Source organism: Pipra filicauda, unplaced genomic scaffold (genome assembly GCF_003945595.2).
Source record: "Pipra filicauda isolate LSUMZ 115617 unplaced genomic scaffold, ASM394559v2 scaffold172_size1731463_pilon, whole genome shotgun sequence".
NCBI classification, from domain to species: Eukaryota; Metazoa; Chordata; class Aves; order Passeriformes; family Pipridae; genus Pipra; species Pipra filicauda.
This window is the reverse complement of record NW_024104240.1, coordinates 1030311-1044828: the sequence shown is the minus strand read 5'-3', so window position 1 is coordinate 1044828 and position 14518 is coordinate 1030311. Positions and strand designations below refer to the sequence as shown.

At 48.5% G+C, this 14518-nt stretch overlaps 1 protein-coding gene across 4 annotated transcripts in view; it reads left to right on the top strand.

The window, feature by feature from the left end:
* PPP1R12B (protein phosphatase 1 regulatory subunit 12B) overlaps positions 1 to 14518 on the top strand; it is a 131499-nt gene that overhangs the window by 56054 nt on the left and 60927 nt on the right. For 2 of the 4 annotated variants that reach the window (XM_039379672.1, XM_027728896.2), the window contains exons 11-14: positions 509 to 591; positions 2657 to 2782; positions 8314 to 8499; positions 9043 to 9225. In XM_039379672.1, coding sequence (XP_039235606.1) covers positions 509 to 591; positions 2657 to 2782; positions 8314 to 8499; positions 9043 to 9225 — 578 coding nt within the window. The remainder of the gene's footprint in view (positions 1 to 508; positions 592 to 2656; positions 2783 to 8313; positions 8500 to 9042; positions 9226 to 14518) is intronic. The other 2 variants (XM_039379673.1, XM_039379674.1) reach the window with 2 other exon arrangements.

Sequence of the window (14518 nt, the reverse complement as noted above, 5' to 3'; positions counted from 1 at the left end):
TACCTGCAGTGGAAATTCTTCTTCCCTCTTGTCTATAGGGATTCCTCCTGTATCCACCAGCTGTATTTGTTACTCCCACCCCACATATTCACTAACTGTAACTACCCTATAGGTAGATGCCCCATCCCTGGAAGTGTTCAGGCCAGGTTGGATGGGGCTTGGAGCAGCCTGGTCTAGTGGAAGGTGTCCCTGCCCATGGCAGGGTGCTGGACTTGATGACCTCCAGAGGTCCCTTCCAACCCAAGCCATTCTCTGATTCTGTGACTTATAACTAATTCTGTAAGTTAGAAAATGCTTTTATTCACTAGCATGTTCCTCAGGAAATCTCTTTCAGAACTGATACTTCTGTGCTGTGGTATCTGTTGCCCAAGAAAATGCCTTAAACCTGCTGTCCCTAGATAGGAGAATGCTTGCTTAGTTGAAAAAATTTGAACATGCATTTAATTGCTACCGAACATGCTGGAAGGGTAAGAGATGTGCAGCTGAAGTCCCTGTTTTGCTTCACCAGGATAAAGACAACAAGAGCTATCTTGCCACCATAGCTCCCAGAAGACTGAGCAGTACGAGCGATGTAGAAGAAAAAGAAAACAGGTGAGACTGGCTGAAGTTAATGCTCAGCTTCCATCCTGTCAGTAGTTCCATTTTTCTGTAGTCATGCTCCATGTATTTTCTCAGCAGTCCCAAGGACACGGGAATTCACAACATCAAGAGCCAGCTCTGGTCTATAAAGTTCTGCTGTGGTGCTTTTCATTTAGGTGAGCGGGGCAGCAGGCTGGTTCCTCCACCCCGGTGCTCACACAGACACGAGCTCCATCCAGGGAACTGGGTTGATGCATCCTTGTTCCTTTTATATGCAAGTGCCTCATTTTGTAGCTGGCACCTGCACTTGCACTTGTCACTTGCTCAGCAGTCACCTGCAGTCCCTTTGTTCACACATCTGTCACTTGTGATTCACTTGAGCCTGTGAACTCTGCCATGTAGGAACTGTTTCATTGCAGGGTTGTTTTTACAGTCAATGTGTGTAGTTGCCCCTGGACAGAACCACAGTATAAATCGGATATTTACATATCCAGTATCTCCAGATATATTTGAGGAGCTGATCTCTACAAACAGCTACTTCAGCAGTATCTGAAGGGAGCCTACAAGGAAGATGGAGAGAGACTATTTACAAGGGCCTGGAGTGACAGGAGAAAGGGGAATGGCTTCAAACTGACAGAGTGTAGGTTAAGATTTGATATTAGGAAAAAGTTCTTCCCTGTGAGGGTGAGGAGGCCCTGGTACAGGTTGCCCAGAGAAGCTGTGGCTGCCCCATCCCTGGAAGTGTCCAAGGCCAGGCTGGACGGGGCTTGGAGCAACCTGGGCTAGTGGAAGGTGTCCCTGCCCATGGCAGGGAGGTGGAACAAGATGATCTTTAAGGTCCCTTCCAACTCAAGCCATTCTATGATTCAGTTTGTGCTAGAAGGAGTAAAATTTGAGCTTAACCTCTTTTCCAGCACTTCCTCAATGGAGGAAGAAAGGCACATGCAAGAAGTGGCTGTGAACTGTAATTGTTGGGCAGGAGCTGTGGCAGAGAACACCCTGAGAGAATTTCAGCACAGCTGGAGATTCTTTGCTGATCTTTTGCTGGAACCTCCCCGCTGTGCTCTTGCTCACTCTCAGCCAGTCTCTGAGATTCAGAGAATCTCAGATTCAGAGAATCTCAGAATTTGGCAGAGGCTGCTATCAAGTGGCACATCCAGTGAGTGCTGACAGGTGTCCTTTGCTGGGTGAGTGGGGCCCAAGGAGAACTGGCCTGTGGGAACAGATGGTGCCAGGCCTGCTGGGGAGTAGATTTTCCAAATATTCTTTCCTTTAAAAGCAGATGAGTTTGACTTCCCAGAACCCACAGGTGTCTGAGAGGGTGTCAGTATGGGCACAGCAATTGGAAATAGAAAATAATTACAGGCTGATGGGGGAGTGGATTTGTGCTGCACTGCAAGCTCCAGGTCCTGTCCAGGACCAGAGGAGAGCAGGATACACCACCAGAGGGAAAGAGCCCTGATTTCACATAACCAGGATAAATAGGGCTGCTAGGAATTTATTGATAACTTGTCAAGTAGTTTGAGATATTGCAAACGTTTCGTATGTTGTTTTCTGCTGCATGGTTTAGTGGTGGACCTGGCAGTGGTGTGTTAATGGTTGGACTTGATGATCCTAGAGGGCTTTTCCAACTTTAGCAATTCTACGAAAGGATTTGCTGGGCTGGATTGCTTTTGTCCTTGCCTGGATACTTTGGAGAATAAAAGCTTCCCAACAGTTCCAGTATCTGCCCATTTATACCGTGTTATTTGATACAAGATGGCAGAGGAAATATCAAATGACACTATTTAATATGTTAAATTACTTTTATGGACGATCTAAATTTCATTTACAAGTTTTCTGACTAAAAAGGATTTTGTTCCTCTTTATGCAAAACATTACATCATCTGTGGTTCTGAAGGGATCTGGCAATGGCAGCATCAGTAAGGCCAGAACAGATGTTTCTCTGAGCTATGTCACCTGTGAGCATCGGTGCATGTGGATGTAAGGGAAGGATTTGTGTTGTGGAACTGTAAAGGAGCCAAAAGTAGACTCCAGAGGTTTTTGTAACCAAGCCCTGTGCTCTGTCCTGCATTAGGGAATCAGCTGTGAACCTGGTGAGGAGCGGCTCCTACAGCCGACAGCCCTGGAGGGACGAGTCAAAGGGAAACGAAGCTCCCCATTCTGGTGCACCCACCACCTATGTATCCACCTACTTGAAAAGGTACATCCAGTTCTGTCTCATGTGGGTTCCCAGGCAGTCAGTTCCACTCTTAATGTGCCTCTCAAACCTCAGCCTCCTGCTTGCTGCCCACTGCATCTTGTAACTGGCCTTGAGACCCTCTTCTGCTGAGAGCAGAAAATAAAAATTAAGGTTTTCTGGCATTTGTCATGCTAAATGGTATTTTAAAGGCTGTAATTTTTGCTAATTTCTAAATTGCTGAACTAAATTTAAATACTCTTATTCACGTTATTCAAATGCAAAATGTTTTCTCCATTTAATGCTGGTGTTATGGTTAGAGTATAAAATCAAAATTGGTCATAAAAAAAGATTAAAGTAATCAGAATCTGAAAGCATTGTTCAAATAGCTATTGGCAGGTAAGTTGTAGCTTATATCCTCTTATTTTGGTTTATATTAGTCCACGTTTATGGCATCATTATAAGGAAGTGGCAGTGATCCTGTGCGTGACACACAGCACTTGTTAGGAGTAAGACTGGTGCTTCCAACCATTGTCTTGTGGCAGCAAAGAAGCGGTTTGTGCACAGTGTGTGAGAAGTTGTAGAGGCTGAATGTTGGTGAAGGAGCCAGGCAGAGGCAGGAAGGCAATTCCAGGCAGAACTCCTGTAACTGCAGTGTCCTGTACCCCTTTGAGAGGCAGAGCCTCAGTGTCCTTGAGGTACCAGCTGACGGCTCTCTCTGAGTGAGCTGAAGGAATGCCCTGCTCTGGTGAGGCAAATATTGCATTGCTGGGTTTTCACCTCAGTTGTGAGCAGGAGGATCAGCCCTTCACACAAGTACAGTGCCAGCTCCTCACCTTTATTTCAGCTAATATTGGAGACCATCAAACCAGCCTGTGATAAACATGTCACGCTGCAAAGCTGTTGGGTCTCTGCTGAAGGAAAGCAGCAGCAACAGTTCAAGGTTTTAGATTGAGTTTCACCAAGTTCTAGACCCTGAACTAAATATCTGTCCTGAAGATGGAACTGCCCTCGAAACCCTCATCTGCTGAGAGCAGAAAATAAAAATTAAGGTTTTCTGGCATTTGTCATGCTAAATGATATTTTTAATACTTGAGATACTTGGGAAGAGGCGATTCTGAGTTTCAGTACTTAAGGCGGCAGAGGTGAGTGGTGCTCGAGGGGGTGTGTGGCCAATTGCTGAGCACACGTAGGCCCATTGCCACAAAAGGTGAAGCAGCCCCTTCCAGCAGAAGCCTTCTGCTCTGCTGATCCACTGCACTGATTTCTCAGCTACCCTGGGACATGGTGGCAGCCCAGCCTCCGTAGCTTGTCTCTCTCCAAAGCTGGTCTGACAGACCACAGCTGATTCCCTCGGAAAGCCTTTTCCCCTTGCAGCTGGCAGGTCTTGCTGCTCCCTGCTCTGAGGGCCAGCCCAGTCACCCAGAGCTGCCCACTGCAGTCTCACAAGCATTGCCTGTTTATCCCACCTAAGCCAGCACCACATTGTGTTACCCTCACACAGCTGTACTGTATTTCCCTGGTTAAACTGGGCAGAGTGGGGGAGGTTTAGGCTGCCGTGGGCTGTCACTAATACCGAGTTCCTGTCACAAAGGCTGAATTCTGGCCTTTTGTAGGAGGGTGTTGGTTTACAAGCAGTTACAGAGAAGAGATTTGCCAAGTAGGAATAAATGTGCTTTTGAAAGAGAGATCAATGGTTTTGCATTGTATATGCATACAATAGCATCACGATCAATTTGACCTTTGTCCCATATGGTTTTCTGTAGGAGAGCACAGAGAAATTAAATATAATCTTATTGAACCTCTGACTTCTCCAGCCTTGTGCATCAGCCCCTAAGATGAGGAAGGGAACCTAGTTGCCTGTTAAACATAAGCTTTTTATCATTTTCAAGTATTAGCAAAACTCTGAACACAACTCCAGAAGATAAAAGCTCCTTCTGAGAGAGAAAGATTTAGAAGGGACATGACATGCTTGGATGTCACCGAGAGGATGACTCCATACGTCTGCAGTTCCCCTCTGCCTCAGCATTTGACTAGTCTCCATAAAGATCACAGACTGGTTTGGGTTGGAAGGGATCTCGTTCCATCCCCTGCCATGGGCAGGGACACCTTCCACAATCCCAGGTTACTCCAAGCCCTGTCCAACCTGGCCTTGGACACTTCCAGGGATGGGGCAGCCACAGTTTCTCTGACCAACCTGTGCCAGGACCTCACCACCCTTACAGGGAAGAATTTCTTCCCAATATCCCACCTAACCCTAGTTATGTTCTACTACCCCCAAACACAGAGTGAATAATGTAGCAGATCATCTTAAGATGTGGAAAATGGCTTTTTTTTGTATAAAAGGGAACAAAATAACTTCCAGCAATGCTGCAAATGTTCTTCAGCTTTAGCTGAAGCAGATATTGAAGCTCTCTCTGTAATGGTACTGGTACTTCTCCCGCTTTATGGTTGCACCACTAGCCCAAAAATCCACAGTACCCTGCTCTGCCAGCCTGGTCTCCATGTGATGCCTCCGAACATCCAGGTCACTTCGCCTGTGTATTAAAGGGTTTGGAGGAAAACTGGCATGGCAGGTTGGATTAATGTAGCATCCTGCCTCCCAGGAAGGGCTCACACACCAGAACGAAATCCTTTATCCACACAGTTAGTTTCTCCTTCATTTCACTTTTATGCAAATGTCTCTTTACTGGTTCTGTTCACATAAAAACCACAGCAGCAAGTCAGGCCAACAGTCCCTGCAGCCCAGACTCTCTTTCTGACACCAACTGGTTTTGAAGGACAAGTTGCAGAAGCCAGGAAAGCTTCAGAGCAATCTTCCACCTCCCACGTTCTCCTTGCTTCCATCAATCAGGAATTTAGGAGCCAGGGGTTACACTTAACCATTGTTCTTAATGGCCACCACAGTGGCCAACAGCCATACCCAGAGCCTAGTTTGATCTTTGCAATTCCCCATGGCAGTGTGTTTAAAAAAAAGTAGTTACGTGCTTTGTGCAAACCGTTTTTATTAGCACATGTGGAAGCTTTTTAAGGGTTTGAAGGTTTTTATGTTAAGGTTTTTAACGCCTTAGCTGTTCTCAGAAGTATTTCTTTTTATTGCTTTGAAATGTTGCTTTGCGTTTCATTGCTCATTCCCGGATGGTTCTGTTGTGGTGATAATGTTAGAGAACGAGGAGCAGTGTGTCAGTGCCTTTTTCTATTTCTAAATAAATTCATAATCCTCCCTTTCACAGATTCCTGTGGACACAGCTGTTAATTAATAGGATTTCCTGGCTAACCTTTTTATTGCAGTTTTCTGGTCCTGTTCAGATCAAATGCGAACAATGGAGGAAATGCCTTGGAGTGCTCCTCACGCTGTGGAGTGCCACCCATGCACAGGGCCAGGCTGGGAGGTGGATTCCCATGGAGCTGGCAGTGCCATGGCTCCCCTGGGAGCAGCAGTGTGTGCCTGATGCCCCAGCACCACGTTTTTCTGGCCGTGTGCGTGTTGGAGCTGGCACAACACCACCGCCAGGCCCTTTTCCTGCATTCCTCCTCCTCCTTCCCTCTCATCCTCCACATCTCTGCTCTTCCAGGCACCTGGTGCTGCTTCCATACTCCTCACCCATTACCTTTCCCTTCTTGGGGAAGGTTTGGATTGGAAGACAATCCTTGCCAGGGCTTACTTGATAACCCTTCTGCGTCCTCCCTCCCTCACCAAGTTCCTGCTCTCTCTTGCAGCCACCCTTGTGCCCCAGTCTCTGCCTTGGGCTCTCCCAAGATGGTGTCACATCAACCCTGCTGCCCCCAGGGTTGCCACCACCTTTTCCCCTGCCCATCCTCTCGTTCCTTCCCCTGGCACATTCTCCCCTGCCATCATCTCCTCAGAACCCTCATTTATGTGACTCCACGGCTGCTTGCTCTGCACATCCACCCCAGCCAGGCTTCTCTCTCTGCTCCCACCCTCCGCCCAGCCCATCTCCGGGGCTCAGCCTTTCCCTCTGTAGCAGAGAGCCAAGAAGGGAGGCACTTGCTTCCAACAGGACTTCCTGCTCCCCTGTGCTCCAGGCAGGGGCCAGCATTCCAGAGGAAGCTTTGTTTAGGGTCGGGTGGAGGTTGCTACCTCATGACAATAACTCGCTTGTTCCTGTGTGACCTGGATATGGCAGGCAGCCATCAACTGAGGGACCCAAACGGGAGGTTCCTCCCCATGGAGGCCTTCCAAGATGCCCCATTGTCCCCTTTGGCTCCCGTGGGACCAGCTGCTTGTACTGGGCTGGCTGGGGGCCTTGGCATGTAAAACTGGTTTGTAAATTGGGTTCCTGAGTGAACTGGTCTGGGTCCTTCCTCCAGCCTTCTGTCCTTGGCTATGATCCTGCCCCTTCCCAGTGTTATTTCAGCCTAGGGCTGCTCTCTCTGACTCTTACTCCAGAGTTGACTTCCAGTTTCACTCCATTGTCCCTAGCCTTCCCAAAAAACTGCAGCTCTGTCCTAGCCTGCTGCTTTCCTCTAGGTCAGCTTTTATTCCTGGTGCAACCGCTTTCCTCCCTGTGCCGTGCTAGGGGAGTCCTTAGGCTGCAGGAGGTCCAAGCCAGCCTTCCAGCCTTCCTGGCCTTTGATCCTGTGGACAGCCCAGTCTGACCAGTAGCAACCACGCATTCCAGCTGCTGGGAAAGGTGTGGCAGGGCCCTGGGTCCTGCTGGGTTTCTGTGTGCAGGCAGTGAGCAGCCTGTGTGCAGGGCTCTGGCACGTGCAAGAAGGAGATTTTACCAGATTTCATCAAGTCTGTTTTCAGAGATATGCAACTTCTCCCTCTAGAGTGGACTTTCTCTCCCATTAGGGTGGATTTTATCTCCCAGTTAGGCTGGATTTTCTTTGAAAAAGCAAAACGGTCCATCCTCATGTCAGAGCTCTTCTCCTTTCCTCCTGTTTCTTCTCCAAAGTATGAGCATTTAAACACTTGCAGATTTTCCATGAGGTTGGTTTTCAGGGTTTGTTTTAAACTGGCAAAATATGTATTTCCCTTGCTCATTCTTGAATATTTTTGGGCAGTTGTGATAGCTGTTTTCCAGAAATACAGAGTTTGTGCCAAACATGCCTTAAAGAAAATTGAAGCCCAAACTGATCATCTTTGCCAAAGCTTTAAGCCACTGCAAACAAGTTCTTAAAAGTGGAAGTCCTGGACATCCTTAGGGTGGGATGCAGCCAGACCCGCTTATGTCACTCTCTCCTTCCCTGCTTTAAGCGTCCTCATCCTTGCTCCTTGTTCCCACCTTTCCCCAGTGCACAGGGGTGCTCCCTGTGCTCCCTGCTTTCACTGCAGCAGGGCTTTTCCCTTCCCTGATCCTCCCTGATTCACCCCATGCCGTTATTCTCTCACTGAAACTGAGCTGGGCTTAGCTAAGCAGGGCTCTGCTGGCGCTGGCACGCGTGGGTGACCTGTGGCAGCTCTGATGGCCTCTGATCTTCTTGCTACGATGTGGTACCTGCTCCCTCCCCAGCTGCCAGCCCAGCTGTGGGATATGCTGTTGAATGTTTGCTGTGTCTGAAGGACGTGATTTTGTGATGTTTTACAGTGCTTCATTTGGTAGAAGTAGTGACCTGGGCAGTCCCTACATTTCAGCCAGTCGCAGTCCATCTCTAGCTACCTCACCCACTGCCATTGGCTCATCTACCTCCCCGGGCTCCCCGTGGCAACCTGTCTCTTCCTGTCCCACATCTCTCGGTGTGAACACTCCTGCATCAGCCCGCCACTACACCAGGTAACAGCTCCCGGCGGAGAGAGCGCTGCCGCAAGTCAGCATTTGGGTTGGAAGGTCTGAGTTCTGGAGTGGAGTGTGGATTGGAGGTGTGCTTCTGCCTGGGAAGTGCCAATAGATAGAATGATAAGCAGTCCCCAAATGGTGATGTTGGGCAGTTCCAGCAGTGGGTATGCGCTGGCAGGCTGGGAACAGCCGGGGTGTGACTGTAGCTCCCTGGAGTGGTCCCTCTTGTCCCTTGACTCAGCCCGTGCTCAGGCCGCCCTCGGGCGCTCGGTGTACAAGTTCTTGGAGTTCCTTCCTTCTGCTTATTCCCCAGGTACATTTTTCTAATCATTTTTGCTACAAACAGGGATGTGAAGACTATTAGTTCCTCCTGCTTATTCTTCTCCAAGTTTTGTAAAACTCATTTTACTGTGGCTGTTCTCCATGAACACACGAGTGCAGAGCGAGGAGGATGACCTGTCCGCGCTCCCTCGAGGAGACTGGGCTTGGTCAGCACTTGAGTTCACTTGCTTTGCTTTCCATATGTCTTCTCTATTTCAGAGCCCCTTTCAGGCAACAAACTGATTCTGCTGTAGAGAAAAGCCCAGAGGGCAGCTGTGTTACCCCTCTAGGTGTAATCACAAACCGGGCTGTGCTCGGCGCTGCCAACGGCACCGCGAACGCCGGGGCTGCCTCCGCCCCGGGGAAGGACCTCTCGGCTGAGGAGGCCAGAGAGCGCAGAAGGTCAGTGAGCAGTGGGCTCTGATGGTCTGCTCCGTGGGCAGCTCTCACGTGGTGGCGATGGTGGGGGTGTAGGGACTGATTTTTAGGTGCTCCATGGAATTTCCAGGCTGCTGCCCCTGCTCTGTCTGAAGGTGTTGAACTTGAGTGATCTCTGGCTTGTCGGTTAAATTTAGTCTTGTCATTTTCTGCTTGTCTCTTCAGCATCTGAGCATTTGTCTTCAGTACTAATCTCAGCTCCTAATCTCAACCCCTCCAGTCTGTGGGTATTCAGGGACAGGCAGCAGAGCAGCCATTCACAGTAGGTTCTGTAAAATTAATCCCATCCTAAAAAGAGTGTTGGACTGAGACTCATTCAGATAATATCTGTCCCTCTGATTCTGCTCAGCTGGGTTTGCTTATGCCCCGATGGAGACATCTGCGCTGCACAGGACCCCAGATTCCCTCTGCAGTTAGTGGGGAAAACAAACCTTCCTGGGTTGTGTAGGTGTGTGACACAGGAGGAGATGGACTTCAGCAGCAGGCACCGCTTTGATTGACTGTAAAGGCCAGAGGTAGGAGTCTGCCATGTGCAACCGAGGCCATTCCAGCAGTAGCAGCCTTGGGAATGACTCTGGATCTAGCTGGTGGTATCTCTTTCTTATCACATGATGTTATTTTAAGACTGGGGAAATGCAAACCTGGGGAGCCAGAGCTCTTTTCAAAGGAACTTTATCCTGTGCATTAAGTACAGAATATCAAATGATCTGTGTTTCTTCCTGCAAGCAGGATAACTTTTCCAAAATCTGTCTCTCCTCATGGCATTGACGAAAGCAAATGGTAATAAATAAAATGCAGTGATGAACTGTGTGTTTCTCATCAGCAACCAGTTCATGCAGAGTGTATAGTGATTATATTCTTCAAGACTAAAATAGTGATTTATTGAAATGCAGCCCTTCCTGAGTGGAGATAGCGCTCTGACACATTTTAAATGGCCTGAGGCCAAGGGATGGGAAGAGCAATAATGAGAATTATCAGCCTAGAAAGCTGAAGGTGGTGGGGCTGAGCTGCAGTGTCCCACAGAGGGTGGGCTGCTCCGCTTCACCTGCAGCACATCCAAGCAAGGTGGGCTGTGCTGCTGGAAAATACTCAAACTTTTAATGCTGTTTGGGCTTTTTTTTTCATTCTAGAGCTAGCACAGGGAGTGCTTGGAAGGTATGACAAGCATTCTGGATGAGCCACATTCATCAGCTCTCTGTGCAGTGCCAGTTTGTAGGAGCTACTGCAGAGTATTTTTGGTGTGGGAACACTGGGGTTAACCCTGGGAGTGCCTCTGTGTGCTGCTCTTACTTTGCTGGAGGTCACTTGGCTTGGAGTCCTTTGCTATTGAATCGAGATGAGCTGCCATAAGATAATGCCAGTGCCCAGTGAGGTTGTGCAAGAGGACAGAGTGAGTATTGTGCTTTCAGTTCACACTTCAGACCTTTCATAACAGTCTCTGAATTTTGGCAAACCTTGAATCAAGTTGTGGAAGCAGTTTTCCTTGGAGAAGTGGGCTGCACAAACCCCCTCCCAGACTTTTGGCACTGCCTGCAGACAGGGAACTAGACTGGAATAGTTACTTGTAGATGCCCAAAAAAGCATCCTTTAATATTACTGCATTGGCATTTATTGCCAAATCTGTTTCTATAAATAATACAGAAGATCTGTTTGTCTCCTGCATTTTTATTAGAGAACAATCTCCTGTGATTTATGGTAATGTAAAGAGAAACCACGAGAAAATTCCTCCCACCTTTAATGATGCTTTGAAACGACTGAGAGGGAAAAAAACCCAGCAATGATGCATTGTGCTGGAGTGGGAGGAAACCTTACTGATGGATGTACATCCTCACAGCAGGATACAGTGACTGGGAGCTGCCTGCACACTGGAACTTGGAAACACAGACCCAGAGAGACAGGAGAGGTCACCAAAATAAGGAGACCGATTCCAGTAAAATAAAATAAAAAGACGAATGCCAAACAGTTGTCAGGGCAGTGCTGCATGGATTTCAGTTCCCAGTGGCAGCTGTCGCAGAAGTGTTTGGGCTGCTTTCATGTTTCCAAAGCTCCAGCTTGCTCTTAGCAACAAAAACATAAACAAGCTGATCATCTAATATTAGATCACGGGGATGTCTCCGAACGTGTGGCCTTAAAATTATCTGTGTGAAGCCAAAAGGTTAAAGTAGAAGAGGCTGCTTAGGGCTGAGGAGGGATGACTGGTGGAGAGCTCTGGAGTGCTGGTTTGCATCCTGTGGAGGCCAACAAGCCTCAACTCCACTGTAGCATTTGACCCATAGCGGTTCACCTGTTCCTTGTTTTCCAGCTGAATTGTTCAGGAAACATTCTGGTAGCTGGAAAATAGTGTAAATTACAAAGGGGAGGAAACCAAACAGCAGAGGGGCAGCAGAGGAGGGATCAGTTGGAGGTGTGTGGTGCCATGTGGGTGCCTGGCCAGACCATGGCAGGTCAGTGCTGGTGTTGGGCCAGATGCCCTGGACATTCAGCCCAGCTGCTGCCATGTGTGTTCCATGTATCCATGTCCAGCCTCCCAGCACTCTGCTGTGGCACTGCAGTGTGCTGCTGCTGGGAGCCTGGAAACGTGCCATCTCCCCCAAGGCAGGCTTTGTGCCGGTTTGTACTTCTACCATTTTGCTGGGGATTTTGGAGCTGCTGATGAACGGGGCTGTCTGGCTGTTCTGATGATCCCCTGCTAGGTTCAGATTGTCTCCCGTTGCAAATGTGTTTGTCCAGCTGAACTCAAACAGGGTGGATTTCAGCCATGGGGATGTTGTGCCTGCAGTGTCCCACACAGACCCTGTGCAGGACTAGCAGCCTCATGGTTTCCATTGGCTGTGACCAGGTGGTGGGGAATGGGGGGGGACCTGTTGGTTGAAGCCCATAGCTGGATTATCTGCCTTCATCCAGGGTGACAGCGGCCTCTAGTGCCACCAGAAGCTCCTTCCCAAAGTTCATCTGGACCCTTGCCTGTGCAGGTTCAGTGCTAGGCTCTGGTCACGGCTTCTCCCGAGAGTCCTGGTGTCGCAGGTCTGGGCTGCTCAGAGCTGTGTCCCCCTGGTGTGGAAAGGGGCTGCAGGGCATCCTGCCACGCTGAAATGTCACTCGTGCCATGAGATATCTGTGCTGAAAGGAAGGTCTGGGGGATTTGGCTGACCCTTTTCGTCCTCTGTGGAAGCTTTGGTTCCCAGAACAGCTGGAAAGGTGACCGAGCAGCCACGGCTGGCACTGGGGTGAGACACACTTTGCCCGAGAACTTCTGAAAGGCAAATCTGTGCTCTCAATTGTGTGACCAGTTTAAAAGGACTCTTGAATTTGAAATCTCTCCTGGTTTGATAAGAATTAGGATTTTAATTTGACCTTCCTCAGTTTTTTCTCCCCAGCCACTGTGTTTATACAACTGAATTCTGCAATTGTGTGTGTTCTTCCTGTTCCTCAGGAAGGTTCCAGCAAGGTGATTCCAGCACTTGCCATCAGGCACACTCTTACAGACAGGAAACTCATCTCTCTCTTCCTTATTTTAATGTATTCTAACCAGTTTCTCACATAACTGCCCCATCCCTGAAGTGTTCAAGGCCAGGTTGGACAAGGACTTGGAGCAACCTGAGCTGGTTGAAGGTATCCCTGCCTGTGGCAGGGGGTGGAACAAGATGAGCTTTACGGTCTCTTCCAACCCAAACCATTCTGTGATTCCATGATAAATTCAGAATAGGAGCGAGGTGGGCTTGTTTTCTGGGAGCTTTGGGGCTGGCAGGTTTGCTCAACCTGTGCCTTCTTGCCCTCTAAATTGTCCCCTGGAAATTTTTTTCAGATGAAGGAAGTTCACTGATGTGCCAGGTAAATGTATCTGGCAAACATTTCTATTTCCTGCTTAATTCCCAGGAGGAATTTATTTTTCATTCTTCATTCTAAGGATCCAGCTGCTAATTATAGTAGCATATATTAATAATATATTAATAACTGAATTCTCCTCCACCAGTTCTGTTAGATGAACAATTTTTGGCAAGTCCTTTTACCTCGTGATTCTTGTCCTGTCCGGATTCAGTGTGTGTCTCCTCTAGGATGAGCACAGATATCCCATATGTCCTTTAACCCTTATTAGCTCACAATTAAAATAAACCCCTCTGATCTCCGTGAAAGTTAAACTATGAGATTGCATTCAAGGGGTATTTAAATGTCACTTGAGCTGAACTGGTAGAAAAAGCTGTGAGCATTAGCTCGCCGCCACCTTTTTTTAATAGCATTTGACTCTATAATCCTTATCGCTGACTGATCTAAAGCTGAGTGGTCTTAATCTCCTGGGAAAGGTCCCTGGGGAAGCAGAACAGTGGGGATACTTGTGAAAGGAGCTGCAGGGCAAGGCACAGATTCCTGTCCACACTACACTGTGTACAACAAGAAGTTAAGAGGTTTCTCTCTCTTGAGAAGAACTGAACGATCTGGCACCTGCTGTGACAGCATTTCTCTGCCACTGCCTCTGCAGTTAATCGCTTTCAGATAAAGTTGTCCCTTTTTTAAAAGGCTGCTGGTGCAGATGACGTGGGAGGGCAGGAATTCTGCTGGCCATGGGATTGTCCATGTTGGGAAGAGTCGAGATTGCTCCTGCTGGATCGGAAATCAGGCTGCATTTTTATTTGAAATAAGGTCGAGTTGTGGGCCGGGGGTCAGTGCAGCTGAGCCAGTTTCCTGTAAGGGCGGTGAGCAGGTGTGTGCTCTGGTCAACTGCTGAGGCTCCATCCCCCAGTGCTCAGGAGAAGGGGGTGGATATTTTGGCATTTGCTTTGGGCGGAGGAGCCCAGGCTGTAGGTTGGCCTGCTAACAAAAGCAGGAGTATATGCAGGATCCTTCAGGAATGGTCAAGGGAAGGAAGCAGGGACCACTCGAGCTAAGCATTGTAAAAGAACAGCAGCTTGGCAGCGTGGAGCAAGCAGAAGGTAAAACTGTCTTCCCCCATCCCTGTCCATGCCGAGTTTGTGTGCAATTCCTCTTGGCTTACTAATGGGAACTACTGGCCTGCTGCACGCGCTGCCCCTCGAGTCTGGCAGCACCTCTGAGTCATAGCACATTCTGGCTCTGCTGCTATCCAGGTGCCACTGCCTGGACGTTCAGGGGCTGGGCTTTACTAACTTGGACATGTTCAGATACTTCTCTGTGTCCAAAATGGCCATTAAAGTGAAGAATGTACTGGAAATCTTTGTGAAGATCCATACAGCTGAGAGCTAATTCAGCACTAACTCAGCTACTCCATTAAATTCTTTGCTCC